The following is a 21,798-nucleotide window of genomic DNA, read 5'->3' on the forward strand; positions in this document are numbered from 1 at the left end:
GCCATATATTCCAGACTTGCATGGGCTTTCTTGAATATATTTGTTTCAGGGTCCGTGTGTTTGTCTACGGTCGGTTTTACAAAGCTATGCTAAAGATACCGGATTCAGCTTCCCGAATTGTGAGTAAACTGAACCTTAGTGGTGCATTGTATTTCCGCGATTCGCTTTCACATAGCGCGAGCAAAGCGATGCATCACTGGCGTTTATTATCCTTTCGGAGAACAATGCATACGGCGAATGTGCTGGAAATGGAAACTCCACATAGCTGTATTATCTTTTCATCTCACTAACAACAAACAGTATCGAACCCGCCAGCACTGTACGGAGCTGTTCGCTTACTCGTCTCTAGCTTACGTTTGAAATTGGTTAAACTGTAGAACACCTTCATGTCACGGCATTGATTGCATTTCTAGTGATCAGAAATCATTTTCAATATCAATTTCCAGGCTTTGTGTGTGATAGCAATTACAATGTAAATCACAACGGCTGCACGTTATTAAAACATGTTGATGTCGTAGTAAAAGCAACGAGTCCTACAGTTCTTTCAACCATTGGCAATATACCATGAGCGCTTCGAAGTCACGTGATATAACATGTGACGTCACGATATGACCTAACCTCTGAACCCAAACCAGTGGGCCAAATCCGTGTTGAGATTGTGAATGGAAGTAGATTGCTGGTGTAATGTCTCCGACAATGTTGGACATTCGCCGTGTGTTAAAATGGAGCCAGATCGTTGTCAACGTTGCAGTGATGATTCTGAGCATGTGCGTGCTGTTGCCGTTAGGATATGTGTGGAAGTATTTCGGTTCGAGCTGCCTCTTGAATGCCGATATCTTCGTACAGGTGTCGCAAAACAAAACTGTCCAGCTGAATGTTGACATTACTAAGTGGGGCGACAATAGCCTGTGTTTCTACATCACATTTCTACCTGTGTTTGTGGCTATCCATTCCTTTATTTGGACCTGGTTTTTCGTGTACGTGAGCAGATCAGTAAAGGAAGGAGGGTTAGTAATTTTATTTATATTATTAGGAAATGTTTTTAAGCTCGTGTTTCTTCCACAGGTGTATAAGAGCTATTTCTTTACCGCTTGTTTAACCATGTTTTGTTTAAACTTTCTTATTTGTGCCCGATATACAGTGCTCGTATAATATTCATAAATGTTTACGTGTTTGTATACAAATAATATTTATGAAAATAACAATCGTGATACAGACGTGTGATATCAAAACAGAAGTGCTTCACACACCTACGCACACACACACGCACACGCACACGCACACGCACACACACACACACATGCAAATCTTCCCATATTAAGATACACCTATATTTTTATATTAAACCTGGTATCATGTTTTGTTTAACTGTTGAAGTTTCGAGGGTCTATGTACACAGGTTGTCATTCCCGCAAATAAACTGTTCTAAGATAGTACTACTGAGACTTCTCGGTACTTTTTATCTCACGTTGAACTTTGAGTTGCTGTTGTCGTCCTCTAACTTAGATAGCATGTCATGTTAAGTGGTTACGCACAGCTGATCGATCTGAAACCGCGGAACGCTTTCCCGACGTATTCTTGCTTGTTCCTCGTCCGACTGAATATGGGTATAGCATTACCGTTATCTATATATACGTGCATGGATTAAATGCCAGTATGTCTAAGAAGGTGGCCAGATCTACCCCGCTGTGTAGTGAGGAAATAGATTACTACTTATGTCAGCGATATATGTAACAGTGCGCGTCTACACCCCCTGGCAGTAGCCAGTACAGATGAAATGCACGCATCGCGCTGTCTCACTTGTAAATGTGAAGGAGAGGCATGACACGCACATGCATGTGCTGCATACTATTGCAAACGTCAGCACGGCGGCAGGGGTAACACATACGTACCCTGATACAATGTGGTGAGCATGAAGGAAACAATTCCGCTCTTGTTCAAAGAAATCTCTGTTTTTAAAACAGACATGTCATTGTGCTTTACTACTCAAAAGGCGTTAAATGCATTCCATTTTGTCTTGCCATGTTGATTTAGCTATGGTAACATAAAATATTAACGTTTTTTTTGTTCTACATATTGATCTATATGTTAGCCTCTAGCAACTACCGGGAGCACTATATTTGACTTCACCTTAATTATTATGCTGTTCAACCCTGAGTGGTCTGTGAGTGTGATAGGCTGTCAGTTATAGAAACTGTCGACACAGCTGTTCGTTTACACAGGATACATACTGATATAAGTAGTCTGCAAACAACATTCCTGTACATACCCATTATAGAGACAGACATTGTCGTCGGCAACTGTCATAAGCAAAATTCAAAACAATACGAGATGGCATGCGGCTACTCTTAATTAGTTTAATACAAATCGTATAGTAAGCTTCCATAATAATAAAAAATGTAACTAGAGAATCAGATGGGCTTTATACCAGTCCGTGTGTGTACATATTGAACCTTCTGAGGGTCAGGTGTCCGGTACTTCGTAAAAGTAAGGGAAGACGGACAATTAATCATTTTTCAATTTCGGAGTCATTTTACGTGATCTAGACAGTTTGCGGAGATTGGTGGTGTTTGATTAAACATACCAAATGGTTGTTGTTCTCAAACATGGAGGAAGCCTTCTGATTTTTCCATTTAAACATTATCTCCACCTTCGTTGGGGAAAAACCCATTTCTTTGGCAAGTCTCATCAAACATATGTACATACCTCCAATACAATCGTCGAAAAACAAAACTACAGTAGTTACTGACCCTTATATTTCATTTCTCGGAACCGCTGGCATGCAGCTGGAATATTGCAGAGTACGGCGTTTAACAACAAATGATCGATCAATATGCCTTTCTTCGGCTCTAACAGACCCAATTAGAACCTCGGAGTTACAGTTTATCATACAGACACATCAATAATCGAACACTCTGACTGCTCAAGTCGAGTGTGGGGTGCAATCGGGTGAAAGATCCCGCGCGGTAGTTGAGACGGCTGTTTTAGTCCGAAAGAAGTCCATTATTAACACCCGGTGCCCAGCGATCACTGATATCAAAATATGACTTGGTTACGAAGAACAGTCAAAATTATCCCGCCGAGTCTCCTTTTTGTCACAATGAAATACATCCACCACTGTCTCCTACCACCACGGACTACTGGGGTCGACCGTTGAACATGGTCAGTCTTCCCTCCATCAGGCCTTTGAAACTTTCCAAAACCTGTAGATATACGGACATTTCCTCACTGGAGGTTGTACTACTTGGTCCCGTTCTTTAGAGATGAAAAGTTGACTTGCCTCTGCGTGTTTTGACGGATACCACTGTTAGGGCAAGATACGCTGACATGTGACGAACACATGCTTATGATATGACCGGTGTTGTACACTGGACACGGATAGTATCAGGGATTCCCAAATTGAAATGTTTTACGTTATTATTCCATACCCAAACGGACTTTGTCTCATATGGGAGGATTGGGCCTCGTTTCCGGAGCAGAACTAAAAAACCTCTTAACATCTTTCTTCAAAACGTGGCAGATATGTGAAGCAGACCCCAAAGTGGTGCCTTTTGCTATTTACAGAGTTTGGTGATTTATCATTTTCCCAGTTTGCATGGAAACGACTCAGACATAATCTCAATAGGGAGGGATGGGCTTCGTTTTAAGTGCACCTGCACTGTTTCACTCCTTCCATTACAACACTCTGTACCCAAGCTTGATATGTCTTGTCCCATATACAACGCATGGATATCAGAGGAAGAAATTCATGGGGCTAACCCTTTTGGGTTTAAAGAAGCCATTCATGATACGAAATAAAAATAAAATTTGATTGGAGCAATCTGATTGTGTTGGAGATGAAAAGAGGGACATTTGCACATAGTCTAAATTCATTTGACTTGAATATCTCCGAGTACATTGATTTCTCCAATTGTTCCTTGTTCATAGATGCACTACTGCTAACGTCTGTTGATGTAATCATGACCCAACCATAGTAAACCTCTTCACCGGTCAGTGCTCTATGTATTATTAAGTGGAGGAACTGATATGAAATCGACTGTTGAGTGTTTCATCCTCATGGCACAGTACTTACATTAACTAGAATGTATTATTGAATGAACAGGAAAATATATAAAATGCTGCCAAATATTACCACCTGAAGTTGCGACGACAATAAGTGTTTTTTTCTGCCGCAGCCAGCATGTTGCCCGTCATACCGGACTAGACATGTCCCAGACCACCCAGACAAGGTTAAAGAGCACCCGATAGGTTACAACCCATTCACGCGTTTGTAACTATTTGATTCCCAACCAGCCGGCCAACGAGGGATGGTGCAATACTTGGCCCAGCATCCCTTCGGTGCGGCAGACACAAGACCAGTGTTTTGTCCATGAGTATCATAGGGGATCGTTCTTGCTCAAATAGGAGATCATGCATAAATAAAAACCCCTCTCATCACTGCCACTCATGTCGGCGGTTGATTCATAGTGAATGACCCCAAGTACACATACTAAATGAGTTAACATCCAACTTTACCACGGCAGAACTAATAACTAATCTCATCTCATAACTAATAAAGATTTATTAAGTTTTTATAATAAACCTCGTTTTGTAAATATATTACAGCACTGGGGTTGAATCTGTTATCGATCTGGGTTTTTTTTTTAAAATACATATGAAAAAACGTTGTGGTACAGCTTAATGAAACAGTAAGTAAAGTATACTGACACGAAGATGAATAAGCAAAAAGTATATTTCTATCATCTGTGAAAACAAAATGACGTACTCAGCTATATACTATCTATTATCTATTTGAACTAAATGTTAAATATACCACGAGTGTATGAATGGCTTACAAAATTTTCTGGGCCAGGAAATTATCTTAACAAATTCATGTCATCTCAAACAACTTTATTGCATTTTGAACATGCTAATCTGGGAAGTATATCACCTTCTGGACCTCATTTCACAATAGTAATACAGTCAGAAGCATTACATGTACTGTAACCATTTCCAAGTGCGTGAGAGTTGGAAGTCGGACGAAAATGAATACAGGGAACGCGTGTGTGGAGAACGTCTGTTTATTCTTTATACAACGTTTCAGCGCCAATTCTTGCTTATTCATCAGGTGAAATCTGAGTCAGAGCACAGAGTGAACACATTGGATAAACATGTTTGCACTACGCATGTACACGGATGTACACGGATAACAATGTAACCATTTGTACGGCCAGCGTCCCGGCTTCTAACACTTCACTATCAGCAAAATAGACCTGAGTTTTATACAGACTCACAAGTAATCCCTATGAGTGTCATGTTTATTGCTGTTGTAAAGTACCGACTGACATCAAGGTTGCGAAGTCTGATCTGTGTCACCTTATGACACCCTTCAGTTGATAAACGCTCGCTCCACCGATATTCTGCGATACGATCAATTTCCGATTCACCGCGGTCCGTGCATTGCACGTACTTCCCATGTTTGACATTCTCTCATGACGCGCAACGTCTGTTGACACAGCACCGTCAGCTAACAATGGTAACATGTCACAATACATGTAAAATGAACGCATTATTCTCGGGGACTTGTCGGTGGTATTAGGGATGTGTGTTTATTCATCGTGCAGTGACTGCACTTGAATATGTTGTAATGTGGGCGTCAGTTTTTTGTTATACAGTCGTATACTCTGAATGATGAGTGAGTGAGTTTAGTTTTACGCCGCACTTAGCATTATCCCAGCTATATGGCGGTATACTCTGAATAGTACTGTTATTCCTGATGCAATTTTTCCTTTGAAGTGACAAAACCTTCGAGAAGCAATTTAACTCACAATGGAAACTTCGCCGACAGATTAAGGCAAACTGTTTATTTAGACACTCATATTTGACAGGGGGATGTGCGTGCGTGCGTGCGTGCGTGCGTGCGTGCGTGCGTGCGTGCGTGCGTGCGTGCGTGCGTGCAGACAGTTCATTTTTCACCCCTTTTCCCGAGAGTTCCAGTGCACAAAGGAGGGGGTGGGGATGGCGCCTATTGACTCTCGGATAAGAAAATAGTCATCTGATTAATCTTTCTTTTTGTTCAGCGACCCGTGAAGGTCCCGGGGCAGAATAGGCCTTCAGCAACCCATGAAGCCATAAAAGGCGATTATGCTTGTCGTAAGAGGCGACTAACGGGATCGGGTGGTCAGGCTCGCTGACTTGGTTGACACATGTTGTCGGTTCCCAGTTGCGCAGATCGATGCTCATGTTGTTGATCACTGGATTGTCTGGTCCAGACTGGATTATTTACAGACCGCCGCCGTATAGCTGGAATATTGCTGAGTGCGGCGTAAAACTAAACTCACTCACTCACTCACTCACTCTTTTTGTTTAGCACTCGACAGTATACAATATATAATATGAAACTGAAACTACTACATCGATCCATTTTCATAAGCATCCTATCCATGTGATTATCTGGCTCAATATAACCCCATAACCCCTGATTCTCTCGTCGTGATAGGAGTAGGGAACAGCCATAGCAGAGATGGTCTCCTGTTACGCTTCATGTTGAATGTTACCCTGGCGGCTTGGCGTTTGCTCATGATATCAGTCACTTGTTTCTCTGGATCAGAATCAACAAAGCTGACTGTGCATTAAATATCACGCCCCTATTCACGCATGAAGGACCCCCCTAATCTGTCGGGATTAACCTAAATTCCACTTCCCGTCATGACTATAACTGGGGTTACAAGGAAATCTGAAATACTGATATCAAATGTCGCCTTTTGTACTCAGTAGTGGCAACGCGTCACTTTTCGAGCCTACCCAGTTAACTGGCTTGAAGATATCGCCTCCTGTCAAAAGATTGTGTCCACCTAACGCCAGATGTTGTGGTGTCCATATCCCACCACCACCACAAAAAAACCCAAACAAAACAAACAAACAATTAAAAAAAACCCCAAAAATACAAACAGTAAAAGAAGACAAAACTCCTCACACGTACACTCAAAGGAAAAGAAGGATATTATAACCTACACATGGAAAAAACAAAACAAAACAAGTAACTTTTTAAATATAAATTTCGTCTATGTATCTCCGTGACATCACGCAGATTATAAGAATCTTTCCTTTTCTGTTTCCGATTCCCCGCATGAATTCAGTGGCATGGATGCGTTATCACCGTTTTCCGTTTGTCTCAACTTATATTGTTCGAGTTACAGTTATTGAACTCACTGTTCGTATAACATGGCAGTAAATGAATTTGGTGACGGCCTTGCATCAAGAAAATGCTTGGAATTTCTGTCCCTTTGGAAGTAAATATTCACTTTTTATTTCTAAATTCTTCACATCGCATTCGGGAAATATCAACATTCTGCTTTTGTGCTATGAAAACACAGACTGCAGAGATTGCATCAGTACCCATATCCGATTTCACAGCCTTAATGAGCAACACATTCTAGAAATGCGACACCGAGGTGAGCTCAATCTCAGCTCCACTGATGCGCCTTGCACTTTTGTTACATACGTGTTTTGATGTTTGTCAAATGACATGCACATGCATGTCTTGCACATTAAAAAATGGCTCTGAAATAAAACCTACAACTCATTGAGACTTCTATCAAGAGAAGGTAATTTAGTCAAGTAAGGAGACATGGCTCGATCTTTCTGCAGAAGAGCCGTGAAGATCGGGGGAACAGGAACACAACCAATGCTTGCCCCAAAAGGCATCTAACGGGATCGGGTGGTCGGTGTCGCTGACATTGTTGATACATGTCATCGGTTTGCAGTTGTGCAGATCGATGCTCATGCTGTTGATCACTGGATTGTCGGATTTACAGACCGTCACCTTATAACTGGAATATTACTGAGTGCGGCGTAAAACTAAACTCACTCACAGTCTTTCTGTAGACCCCTGTTCAGTGTAGTAACTGTCGTTCTGTGAGAGGATATCAGATTACTGTTCGGGTGGAATCGATAATGCAGGATATATTTACCCTTTTCTCGAATACCCGTCTGACGAATTTTCAGTAATCAGTTCATGAAATTTCACTTTTATGATGCCATTGGATCAAACAAACTAGAGCTTGATGTGATGACTCTCAGGCCAAGAACTTGCTGTTGGTTTCTTGCTTAACGATGCAGTCAGCAATATCCTATATGGCGGCGGTCAGTAAATAACCGAATTTGGACCAGACAATCCAGTGATCATGAGCGTCGATTCACGCAACTGGGATGACATGGGCCAACCAAGTCAGCAAGCCTGACCATCCGATCCCGTTTGTGGTATCTTGGTTGACACATGTTATCGGTTCCCAATTGCGCAGATCGATGCTCATGTTGTTGTTCACTGGTTTGTCTGGTCCAGACTGGATTATTTACAGACCGCCGCCATATAACTGTAATATTGCTGAGTGCGGCGTAAAACTAAACTCACTCACTCACTAATTATTCATGCAAATTTACTACACTGTAGTACGGCATACCAACTGCCCCCACAAGCTGATTGTTGCACTACTCCACTTACATAGCAATTCATTACACCATTTGATAATTCATAATGTCAATGATATCGATATCAGTGATGCGCTAACCGTTAAAGTGTTTTTATGAACCAGCGCTCGCGGTTCTATAATGTATCACACCCTGCGGGGTGCAGACAACGGCACGGCCGGTAATTTGTCTGATGTTCTATGCCGCTTGGGACAAACGGCCATCAGGATCGAATTAGTATCGCTGTCCACTGTATTCATTAACTTATACCAATCTGTTGTGTATCGTGTGAAATGCTGCATAGATAGCCGGTTTTCGATGAAGGATAACCACGACAAAATGCTGGCACCACATACACCAGACATTTGTCAAACGAAGTGCAGCGAAACTTATTTTCTCCAATAATTATTTACTATTCCTCTTTTCCGCTGTCTCTGTGATGAATGTGTTCTATCTTGTGCAGCCCTCAAATCTAATATTCCACTTAATCAACCTTATGTGTTCGAATATAAATAATCTTCGCGAACAAAAACTGAGCATTGTCATTTCCGGATGTTGAAATTGATGAATTGGAGACATCGATCTCCGTATCCAGTACCAACCATCCTAATGATTATTGAACTCCTCAGTGACCGTTGGAATCCACAGCGTCGTGATGTGTTAAATGCTAATAACGAGATTTGCCAGAATTGTTATACCTGTTTATTTCCAGTCAGTCGTGCATTCAACGAAACGTATAAACCTCGTCCTATAGTATGAATGCTTATATTCCATATATGTTAGAAAATCCACAGGGCGTCTTTTCTGAGTAAATTCCAGACGTCCTTAGTGTAAGTCTCAAAGTTCACTTTCTACATCACAATAGGCACACACTTGACGATGTTTATGTGAAGCAGAAGGTTATAAAAAAAGGTGAAAGAAGGTTTGTTTGCTTGTTTTCCGTTTGACGGCGCACATTCCATCTTTAAGACGCCGGTTTGTAAGTTATCGAGTCTGTACCAGACAATCCAGTGATTACCAACGATCAACGCACTCGGGACACAAATCTTTAAGACCAGCACCGACCAGAATCTTCAGGTCAGGGCGGCTGTATTACAGTGACTTTACTGAAAAAGCCCGAATCAAATAAACTGGTGCTGAATATCATCAACAATATTCACGATGCGATATTGCTAAAAGCGGCGTAAGGCTATATTCACTCACATTCTTTTGTTTCGTTTTTATACATTAAATCTGCTGCTTTAGACTGCCTTTTCTCTCCGAAAGGCCCGTGCCATCGCAAAAACGTTATATCCAGATCATATGAACGCTAAACTGGGCTCTTATTCTCGAAACGTTCGTAGCACTAAGGATTCTTAACTTTGATCGTAGCCAATGTATTAAGAATGGGCTTAAGAAGTTCGTAGGCTACGGACATTTCAAAAATAGCTAGCCAGATCAATATCTTTGAACTTTGGCATTACGTTTTGCAAATGCATAACAATTAGCGTAATTGTCATCGAGGTATGAGAATGCTTCATGGTGCGAAGTGTCCCTCTTGAAGGTATGGAAAAGTCAGAGTATATTATTTATTTGGTCTGACCAATTTCTCCACCAATTAACCAGCATTATACGTTTTATACACTAATTATCAGCATAAGAGAAATACGTCGCACTTCTAAACACCCTTTCATCCATTCCTAAAATCTACACCGACCGAGGGCTAATGACTTATAGATGTACATTATGCATTCAGATAAACAGCTTGCTGCCAGAGCACCGTGTGCTCAACGTCATTTGTTGTATGTAAGATTCAATGAAGTACAGATGTTAACGTTTTATTTTCAAACAAACAATGCTCTGTTGCCGGAACGTGGAAAACAACGTAAATAACATGAAAGTCAAATTACAACTTAATTATCGTGATAAGTTAAGAGTGAGTAATTCTATGTTTGTGTTTGACGCCGCTGTGGTATATTAGTTCATCATGGCGTGTTGATTGAATGAGTGAGTGAGTTAGTTTAGTTTATGCGCCTCTTTTAGGAGTACTAGTAATCCAGCAGTACACCAAAAACATGCCTTATACATTGAGCCACTGTATGGAATCGAACCCTTGTCTTCGGGGTGACGGGCGAACACTTGACTTCCAAGTTATCGTACACGTCTGTATGGCAGTGTGACGTAAACGCTTGTATGGCAGTGTGACGTAAACGCTTGTATGGCAGTGTGACGTAAACGTCTGTATGGCAGTGTGACGTAAACGCTTGTATGGCCGTGTGACGTAAACGCTTGTATGGCCGTGTGACGTAAACGTTTGTATGGCAGTGTGACGTAAACATTTGTATTGAGTGTCATACTGCGTTTACGACAGGCGTACTTAAATGTTGTTGTTTTCCGAGCGGTAGCAAGGGATATACCGGTATTTAGGGACGAGCGATATTGTCACGAATATAATATTCTGTTTTTACCGAAGTCGTCAATTGAGGAAAATAACCCCAAATTTACTTTCAGACATAGGCTAGCTACCCGCCGTCGCCGAATGTAGAATGTAACGTTACTGAAGAAACGTGACGTCATTGCATTGTTCTTTACGTCATCTCGCCATGACAAAATGATATTTTGCCTTAGGGCCTCGTATGAAAAATATGAACCCCGATATTCTCGCCCTCATAGGTAATAAATGTTTGTATGGTGTTCTGTCGTGTCGCAATCCATTTTCACTTTTGTTAATAAATTAAAGATATCTTGAATTGAATTGAAGGCATCTTGAATTGATTGAAGATATCTTGAATCAAATGAAGATATCTCGAACTGAGATGAGTATAGATATCTCCAAAGAAATTCATGACATCGCTAATTGAATTAAGTATATGTGGAATAATATTAAGGACATCTTCAAAATAATTGCTGATATCTTGAATTGAATTAGAGGCATGTATCTCAAACAGAGAAAATGTTTTGAGGTATTACTGATACCTGAAATTGTTTTAAACATATCTTGACTTGAACTGAAGATATCTTGAATTGAATTCAGAGATATCTTGACATGAATTAAAGATATCTTTAATAGGAACGATTTCAAAATATCGTTATATACGTCCGGCTATACATATCCGTAAGTACTTCCCGTTGGAAAAGGCTGTTGACCATACATGTACAGTTCGGACATACCGAGAGCAGTTCTGTGCAGTCAGGATATGATCATGCGTCGCGGCCGAGAACACCGCCTGTATGAATCCTACTCAGATTTAACTGGGACAATGTGATTTTCTCAGATGAAAGTCCTGTGTGACTGTTTCCCAATACACCGAAATTCTGTGTATTTAAAGGGAATATGAACAGTGAGCGGTACACAGATAATCTCGAGGGGCATAAATTTACTTCCATCTGCTCACGTGTTCTATGGAAATCTTTGCATTTTCCTGCAGGACAACAACCCAAAACATCGTTCAAAGCATTCACAGGCCTGGTTTCAGACCTCAAATATGGCATCATTAGATTGTCCAGTTATAGCCCTGACCTAAATCGAATAAAAATGTTTGGGGACTTATAAAGGAAAGTGTCGATAAGTAAAATCTGACAAATATTGTTGAAATGGACTAAGAGGTGGTCCGATGGTGGGACAGCATGGACCACAACTTTCTAACTTCTTTGATCAGTAGCATGACCCGCCGGAATGAAGCCTGCAATGCTGCCCATGGTGACTTGATCAAATGCTATCTGTTGACCTGTCTTTGACTCTAGAGTTATGTTCTGCTAATATTAATAATACGTGAGTATTGAGTGAAAAAATAATAAGTACAATCTCTAAATTCTCAACAATTTCTGGTCACACTATATGTATGATGTCCTCTCTGCAAGGAAATGTGTAAATTACATTCGATGTGATGCACCTCGAGCGTATAATCGGCAAAATTGGAGGCTCGAGTGAGAGGCAGAACATCTCCAGAAACAGACTATAGAAATTTGCCGCATTGCAACATGGGACATGTCAGCTCGCTACCTTTGATGACTCAAGACAATACGAGGGGTAATAGAGCACGAGAGTGACTAGAATTTATGAAGATGGTGTTCTCGACCGTGATGCAAGATCATTTCTTGACTGAATAGGACCGCATCTCGGCTCTCGGCTAGTAGGAACTGTACCCTGCCATTTTCCAAACCAGAAGTATTTACGGATATGTAGCCGGAAGTATTCAAAGATATCTTGAAATCGTTTCCATTCAAGATATTTTAAATTCATTTAAAGATATATCTGATTCATAAATAACATCTCATAACATGAATAACATCTCTAATTCAGTTCGAGATATCTTAAAAGCAATATTAGATATCAGTAAAAACAAGAGTTATAGCTATCTATAATCGAATTAGAGATGTCTCTAATTGAAGAATTAAACATATCTGTAATGCATTTGAGGATATGTACCAATCATTTCAAGATATCTAGAAGTGAATTCAAGTCATCTTAAATTAATTTCTAATACAATTATGTACACTATGATCTTAATTATTTTACAGATATCTTTAATACACTTAGAGATATCACGAAATATATTCTTGATAACTGTTTAACATTTTGAGATATCAGTAATTCTATTTTGAAGATGTGAAATTAATTGACGATATCTTCAAGTATTTACAAATATCTTCATAGCATTCTTGATGTCTTTAAATAAATACAAATATCTTTAAAACAATTAAATTGCTGAAAAAATGTGAAAACGGCTTGCCATGGTGACGTAATGTTTGTTTGATGGGGTGACTCAAATGTTTGTGTGGTGTTTCCAGTTTTGGTGCATGGTTAAATTACGTAAATGTTCTGTGTTACAGCCAGGAATCCTATCTGCTGGTGCCTGTGGTGGTCCTCCATGCTATCCTGTTTGTGTGTATGGTAGTATCCAGCTCTATTCTCACCAAAGGTTTCAACACGTGGTGCCACAATCTGGAGAAAAACACCCTTAACAAGTACGTATACGTGGTGAGCTAAACGTAGGGGGTTCTGATGAATATGAGTATTGGATATCGGAAACAATATTTGGGTACGTGTTCGACCCGCACAATCCAGGTATAATATTCACTCTTAAAAAAAATTGTTTAGGGTTGCACATTGTTTCTGGAATGTTTTAGAAGATCATGCTTGACCAAACGCATTGAAAAGTGATTTTGAAGAGTTTTATAAATCAGGAGTGTCATAATGTGCGTGGATGTCATGCAGCACGAATATCAGGCGCAATGATTGTTTCTTACATGCAACATGTAACCCACCTACGCGACCGCCATCGTACCGCCCGAGACACAGCACAAGAACAGTGTGGAGCCCGACGAGTGTCCGATCAGACAATTATGACCGTCTGCGAGAAGTAGGAATACGTGCCAAACGTCCAAACGTTGCCCCCTCCTTTACACTACTACATCGACGTCTACGAGTGAGATGGTGTAACACGGTGCTGCAAACTGGAGGCACATGTGGTTTAGCGATGAATCCCGTTATCTGATCAGGCGATCAGTTAATAGTGATGGTAGAGACCGTGTCGACAGACGACGTCATGAACGTTTTCCTCCAAACTGCATCAGACAGGTAGACAGATTCGGTGAAATGAGAGTTATGGTGTGGGGAGCGATCTTATACACCGGCAGATCGGAACTTGTCGGTGCTTGTCCAAGGCAATCTGACGGCCAATCGATACATAAACAAGATTCTCCGTCCGCACGTCCTTCACCTTCTTGACCGTCGACGGCAGCTCTTCCAACAGGACAACGCCAGGTCACACACAACACGTGCAACCGTGGACTACCTGGCCAATAACAACATCAGTACCCTCCCCGTGCCCTCCAGATCCCCAGATCTAAACCCAGTCGAACACCTTTAGGATCAGATCGATAGACGGGTACGTGGACGTCGTAATCCACCACAGAATATTCAACAGTTGTTCCACATGCTGCAGGAGGAATGGAGAAGGATTCCACAACAAAACACCCAAAAACTGATTCGATCTGTATCCAGGAGGTGTCAGGCAGTGGTAGCAGCTGGAGATGGTCATACGAGGTACTGACTTCAACACCACCTGGTGGACAGCAGTATTGACTGTGATGACTGTTTTCTCATGAAACATGGACAAGATAGCAATGCATTGCTCCACAAAATATCATTCACGTATCTTTATTTTCCGCTGATGTACAGGTCCTCGAATAACACGAAATTTTCGTTGATATATTTGGGTTTTGCGTTTCTTTTTTTTTTGTAAAGCGTATAGATCACAAGCGCTCTGTAGTGTGTCCAAGACAGCTTAGAATAAGAAAGACTGCGTATTTACATCAATAATAATATATAAACCCTGCATGTATCTTGAAGGAGAAATCTTGCAAGTTCAAAGACCGATTTCTGTTATTGTTCAATATTAGGTCACATGTTTAAATTATGAGAGCCGTTGCTTTTCAGAGATAAAACAAAACAAAAGGTAAGTTAATGTCAAGTTGTCAGTGGATCAGGAATGATGAAAACAATCTAGCATGTTAATATCACCACTCGCTGCATTATACTCCAGACTGATGTGAGTGTGTAAGATATTGACTGCTGTGTATTTGCAGGTATACATGCACTGACCTGCAGAGCATGTACTGGGCACTCTTCCGTGGGAAGCAAAGTTTCTACACATATTATCAGATAGCAGAGGTAAGCATTTCGACCCTCTACCAACTCCTCCCTGAAAATAGTTAATGGCCTTCTCTGTTATCCTGTTAATTGCATACCCCATGCAGTCTACTTCAAACCTCCCTTTACTGCTGCGAGAACAAACTGGATTACAAGTCGGCTGATACAGAAAGACAAACGTTATCTCGTCCAATGCGCTGACATTTCGGGGCTTTTTATACCTGTATCCAAGTTCAATTGTCATTCCGTATCCAAGATTCAGTCACGTTATTTGTTCTAAGTATATTTGTATTCAAAGAGTTTGTAAACGGTTGCGTCACGGTAGATGTTCTCTTGTCTCCACGGTGGTATCACTCGTAGACTTTATAACGGTTTTTCTTTCCGAGACGTTCAATTTGATCTTTCAGCATGGGCAATCAAAGGCTGAAATAAATCCTGTAATCTAAATCGTCAAACGTCTGGATGATAACACTGCTTGACGATCTATCGTAACTATTTGCATTTACATTCTGAACACCATCCCGAGTTAATATTGCCCACAGCATTGTCCATGCAGTGTCGGGTTTCCTAAAGCAACAGTGGAGCTGAGACTGTCGTAAGTGTACATTAAGTATAGAAGTAATACGACATAGAAGTAATACGAGCTTAAGACAGAGCCTAGATTTTCGAAGGTTTCACAACGCTAAGATAGTCGTAAGTTAATGTATGGGACTTAACGACTATGTTAAGGCTGTGAGAGCTTCGAAAGTGTAGGCCCAGCTTTGACTTGAAAACTTGACCCAGGGCCCCGTTTACACAGTGTTGCCGTATCGCTACGACTGTCGTAAGTCTTTGTTACAGTATAGTAGGTACGACAGTCGTAAGTCTTTGTTACAGTATAGTAGGTACGACAGTCGTAAGTCTTTGTTACAGTATAGTAGGTACGACAGTCGTACGTCTTTGTTACGGTACAGTAGGTACGACAGTCGTAAGTCCTTGTTACAGTATAGTAGGTACAACAGTCGTAAGTCTTTGTTACAGTATAGTAGGTACGACAGGCGAAGCACTACGATGTCTTTCTGAAATGGGACCCTAGCTGGTTGTAACAAGCAACTACTGGGTTGTCATAGTAGACGCTGTGTGACGGTCATAATATCAACCACTGATTCGTCTGTCCGAGACTCATTTACGTATATCCAGAAGTTACTTACTTACTCTCTGCGGTATTAGCAAAAAATAAAATTCCGTTTCTCAGCGCTAAATACCACGAAGGTCGGAAGAGCAGGACTTATCAGCAGAGAGCAGCTTGTTTGTTCTTTCTCACGCCAATACAAATTAACTGTTTGTTCTTCGAAACATTATGATGTTTTATCATCAACACGTAACTCAACGCAGGAGACCCGAGAAGGTCCCGGGGCAGAATAGGCCTTCAACAACCCATGCTTGCCATAAAAGGCGACTATGCTTGTCGTAAGAGGCGACTAACGGGATCGGGTGGTCAGGCTCGCTGACTTGGTTGACACATATCATCGGTTCCCAATTGCGCAGATCGATGCTCATGTTGTTGATCACTGGATTGTCTGGTCCAGACTCGATTATTTACAGACCGCTGTCATATAGCTGTAATATTGCTGAGTGCGGTGTAAAACTAAACTCTCTCACTCACTCACTCACTCAACGCAGGAGCGTCATTATCTACGAACAAGTCAAAACCAACTGGCTTGTAAGGTGTAGGAAAGCTGCTGGTCAATTGAGCCCCGCAGGGAAACGGATTCAGTGTATCGCATAAAATGTGCCAATGGTGTTTTTTTTTAAATCAATAAATACCAATTAAGGAATTTCTCTTTTCTTTGAAATCATCCGAAAAATGTATCATCAGTTTTATGATGCCTAAACGGTGGAATTTTCGAGTTTGAGTAAATACGGGATCTCTGGTCGATGAGAAAAGACTGCCGCCCGTATCTCTATCGAGCTGCGTCACGTAAAGTGAGTCTATCGTGTATGGATAAGTATCCCCACAGAAGACTTATTACAGACAGCACATAGGGGAGGTTGGGGTGAAGGATGCGAAAACCACGACATATATTGATTCTGACATTGAAATCACGGACTGCCTTAGTAAAGATAGTTATTTGGGGACTGACGGCTGTATCTATGAGCCGGTGTTGTAAAGGTTGACTGAGATTCCGCACTGATAATCGTTTTTACTTTGCCACATTTCCATATATGTTCAACGTTTTGTAAAGAGATCAGACACGTCAGCTTAGCAAGAAGACTTAGGAAGTTACTATTGATGTTGTCTGGAGTTTTCTTGAGCCTTGTCGGGTTTAACGTTGTGACCAGACTACAATTCCATGATCACAAGAACTCCATGCATTTGCCAGAGTGAGCTAATGTGGATCGGGTGGTAAAAATGGCAGACTGATAGTATGTAACGAGCTTGTTCTTGTTCTTAACCACTGAACGCAGTATTGACTAATGCTTGGTCCCTGAATATGTATACCCACAGAAACAAAGAGGGAATTACATGAAAGTACAAGTGTTCCTTTACTTATTTTCATGTGTTCCCTTATTTGTTTCCATGAGTATATATTATTTTGATAGAAACAAACAAATCCTTTAAAAAGTGCCCCAGTGAGATTTGATATTCAGAACCCGAGGAAAATTAGACTTGTCTTATTAAAGGCATATGAACTGTAGAAAGGACTGGGAAAATAATACGATTCGGGGACTGTGCGACAGACGAAATATTATGGTTCAGAAGCTGTAGTTGTGTTGTATTTGTTTAGTTTTTCTTTTCGTTTTTTTTTTCTGCATACTCTGTCAATTGTAAGCATTTGCAACAGCAATAAACAATAAACACCCCATATCCATCATGAACTGCTTTACAAATTCGTCCGAAATACACACACAAAAAAATGTTTTTATAGTGCACTCCATATCGTCTCATCGCTTTTTGGACGTTTTGTTTTAAAACAATTATAAATAAACCATGAACTGAAAACATTCGAAACATCTAGCAATGGCATTGCATTGTTGTTTGTCCCCCATCACCTAAATTGGCAGTTGCTCTACGTTTGTCTACAATGGGTGTAATCTCATGAAACATGAAAGCCTGGTAATGTTTTTTGTCAGGCGTAATGGAATATGGCGGCCACAAAATAGCTTCGTAACTACCACTTCATGAATCATATATCATCATCCATCTCACTTGTATTGATAATAACAGTCGGATTCGGTTCAGGCTGGCACTGATAGTATACTGCACGAAACAGCGTAGCCACTCTGTTGGTTCTTGTTTTAAAGTCCTGTATCCGTTTTTTTGTCTATATTCCTTTAGCTTGAGGATGGCTGAGTCCATTAATGGTTTGCTCGCCCCGCCAATGGCCTCGGTTCTGTTTCCACATGGTTAACGCATGCAGCCAGTTACGTTTGGTCCCCGTGGTGATATTACTTGAATGCTGGTAATTGTGGCTTTAAAAATACCCAAACTCATGCCATGTGCCTTATTTCAATTTGTTTAATAATGATAATGAACTGTTTTTGTTTTATTTGTCCGCCATGCTTCATACGTCGTGAAAACTGATTAGAAACTACTGGAACTCTTGCAATGAAACGTCACGTTCCTGCCATTGAGGACACACCATTTGATTGCAGCGGTTCGCTGTCAACATGTACACCACAGCAGTTGGTTCAAAGTAGAAATTGTTAGGTTAAACAACTTAATATATGTGCAGGAAATGTTTGAATTTGAACGAGGACAACACTGGTTGATGTTATTTTAAATCATGTACAAATTAATCTGCTCCAAGCAATACGTTTTATAATATTTACATTCAATACTCGTATTTCAATTCATTGCTTCCCTTCAGGTTTCAAGTTGGCTCCTCACAATAGCACTTGCATCGCAGTGCGGCCTGACGTTGTACAGGAACTATCGCGAATGGACATGGGAAGAGCCTTCCCCAGATAAAGACAAGACGCTGTTGGAGAAAGAAAATGCGCCGAGTGGAGCTTATGCCATGGAAATCGAGACGGGCTCCCTGAACTTTACTTCAGAAGTTTCGGCACCCGTCAGCGACAGCGGACGAGGCTCCTTACCGGGAAGGGAGAGCTCAAGAAACTCCAGTAGGAAAAGCCATATCGTATGACAGTTACGCACACTGTGAAGTTTCTGCTCACTCAAGGAGATACATGTGTTTTCTGAGAGGTTCTAGTCTATTCGATCACCCCTTGCAGCGTTATGCGCTGTGTTTTCAACCATTCGCCCTATGCCAGCAGATTTTGCAGAGGTCTTCCCGACGGACCAAATTATTTGTCATTATGTTTGAAATGTTTTCAACGATACATGATTGGTAGCATGGTTACATGATGATTTCTTTGTCTGATATGTTTGATAATTTTGCAGAATACATATGTTGCGTAACAGCTTGTCTGTTCATGTCTTGTCACAGAGAGGGGTGGATGGTTTGGGACAGTACTTCCTTTAGGAACTAAATAACTATACGTTTCCGCATAGGAAAACGTGCTCGCGAGAACACATTCTTGAACGCACATGAGTGGAGGCGCTAGCCCCGTGGTGAAAGTGTTCACTCGATACCCAGGTTCAGTTTCACCTGCAAATGAGTCAGTTTGATTATTCGCTGTGCCTAACAGGCTGCATGAGTTGAATATCCCCACGGCGCTGAGTTGGTTAGAACAGTGTGACATAAAAAGATATCCGTTGGTCAAGGGAACACCCTGGCGCCTTGAGCATGTACTATAGTTGTGTGTCCACAATATAAATATCCTCTTATAGATAAAGGAGAATTGGTGGCGAGTTGAAAAGTACGGAAGCCTTTAGGACCTGTATTTTTGTCCGTAAATGTTGTTGACGCAAGAGTTTTTGTGTGTACATGTCTTGATAATTCGTTACACTGATAACGCAAAGCTGTGAACAAGTACCGAGTGTAGCTTTAGTTTGTTCAATCTAACATCTTAAATTTCAACAAAGTATCTTAAATTTTCAAGAGAAACTATTAATTAAATGGACTAAAAAGTCAATATTGGGTGAATTATTAACTACAACATTGGATTATAGATTCTTTTCATGCAAATATATACGCAAGAAACTAAAATGTGATGGATTATGGTGCTTGATATATGTTATAGTTTTTATATTCTCTGTGGCTGTTATGTGGCAATACACAACTTTAACCAATGTGTAAAGTAATGTGCAGTGATTACGCGTGAGGATTAAAACTATGTAGCATGTTTGTGTATATTTTAACTTTGTTGCTCTTTAATGCTACAAATATTTCAGAAATGTTTCTGAGAGCTGTAGAGCCTTGGTCTGTTTTTGCTCAAATATTGTCGAAACTTCATTAATTATGCCAGATTTCCTTTCGGTGAAAGGTAAAATGAAGAAATGTTAATAAGGATTTTCTAAGGATTTGTTGTTTATTTAATTTTATTGTCTTTCGGGACATATATAATACTCAATACCCTTGTGATCCACCTGTGCGTCATGGAACTGAGCTGCATTACACAGATCGTGTACAATGTTTGAAAATATGAACGTTTTACCATTTTTATCTGGATGTGTAAGTGAGTTTACATTGCATTTTACAATATTTCAGTTACAATACGTCTGGAAATACCAAACATTGTCTTCATATTAATATATCCATGTGGGGAATCGAACTCGATCCGTCGGCGCGACGAGCGAACAGGGAACTTCCCATGCAGTCGCCCCAAATTTGTCTTGTTCGCAGTCGTTAATACTGGACTGTTGTTGATTGTCTTGCTAGTATTAATGTGTATCACTTATTCCAGTATTGATAGGTCGTTATTTGCAAATATTTGTGATCTCACCACACGTGTGTCATTTTACAACTGTCATTTGTACTCATGTTAAATCCAATTGTATTCATGTTGTATAAAATGTATTGTATTCTTTGCCGAAATGCAGTCAACACTTATGATCATGTATATGATTGTGACGTCATTTGTTATGAAATGTTTTCATTTTAATAAACGAATAAACAAGAAAAGTTACTTCTGTTTTTAGCACGGTTCTTGGATCGAGAGAGAGGTACTTACTAAAGAACACGCTCCTTGACATACAACTTCCCGTATGATGTATGGGTTTCATGTATACCTGTACATTGTTGTTCAAGACTGCTGTTTTTTTCTGTTTTTTTGTTTATTGTTATCTGCAAAGTTTAATGTGAGCTGAAAAGCAAAGGTGAGTTTGCGGACTGGTAAAATGTGTGTGTGTGTGTGCGCGTGCGTGCGTGCGTGCGTGCGTGCGCGCGCGCTTGTAAAGTCTGATTCTATAAACCGATGTGCAGTGCCGCACTTACCTGACCACTCCATTTAGACACATTGCACCGGGCTCCAAGGTGAGACACACGCATGCACGCAGGTACACATACTCACACAATCCCACCTCTCACCTTATCCTCGATATCTTCAACGTATACGTTCCGATAGATCTCCACTCGAATGCTGCGAGCTGACCATGAACGACCTGCTAGCCATGTCGAGATATTCGAGGTAGTTCCTCCGCGAAGGCGGTTAAGGCGAGGATTTGTGTATGTGAGTGGTATTTAATTTATATTAGCACTGAATGTTCATACCGAAGGTGGGATCGGAAAAAGTAGTTGAAAGCATAATCTTAAAACACCCGATTAGATATTTTGAGTACTGTATATCCATAAGGGAATAGCAAGTAACAGAGGAATTTGGTAACAGGT

The 21,798-nt window shown here is 40.7% G+C and overlaps 1 protein-coding gene across 1 annotated transcript; it reads left to right on the forward strand.

Moving 5' to 3' along the window:
• Nucleotides 1-608: 608 nt before the first annotated feature.
• On the forward strand, nt 609-21,093 carry LOC137293908 (transmembrane protein 179-like). The gene is made up of 4 exons (XM_067824721.1): nt 609-1,007; nt 13,261-13,395; nt 15,019-15,103; nt 18,934-21,093. The coding sequence occupies exons 1-4, from the start codon at nt 685-687 to the stop codon at nt 19,210-19,212; spliced, it is 822 nt and encodes a 273-aa protein (XP_067680822.1). The 5' UTR covers nt 609-684; the 3' UTR covers nt 19,213-21,093.
• Nucleotides 21,094-21,798: the final 705 nt, after the last annotated feature.

Source organism: Haliotis asinina, chromosome 8 (genome assembly GCF_037392515.1).
Source record: "Haliotis asinina isolate JCU_RB_2024 chromosome 8, JCU_Hal_asi_v2, whole genome shotgun sequence".
Taxonomy (NCBI): domain Eukaryota; kingdom Metazoa; phylum Mollusca; class Gastropoda; order Lepetellida; family Haliotidae; genus Haliotis; species Haliotis asinina.

Bases quoted from the DNA above. Each gene is read 5' to 3' on its own strand.
- LOC137293908 (XM_067824721.1), top strand. From the start codon at position 685: ATGTCTCCGACAATGTTGGACATTCGCCGTGTGTTAAAATGGAGCCAG. The intron at 13,396-15,018 runs GTACGTATACGT...GTGTATTTGCAG, and splicing joins GAGAAAAACACCCTTAACAA to GTATACATGCACTGACCTGC. The intron at 15,104-18,933 runs GTAAGCATTTCG...GCTTCCCTTCAG, and splicing joins CATATTATCAGATAGCAGAG to GTTTCAAGTTGGCTCCTCAC.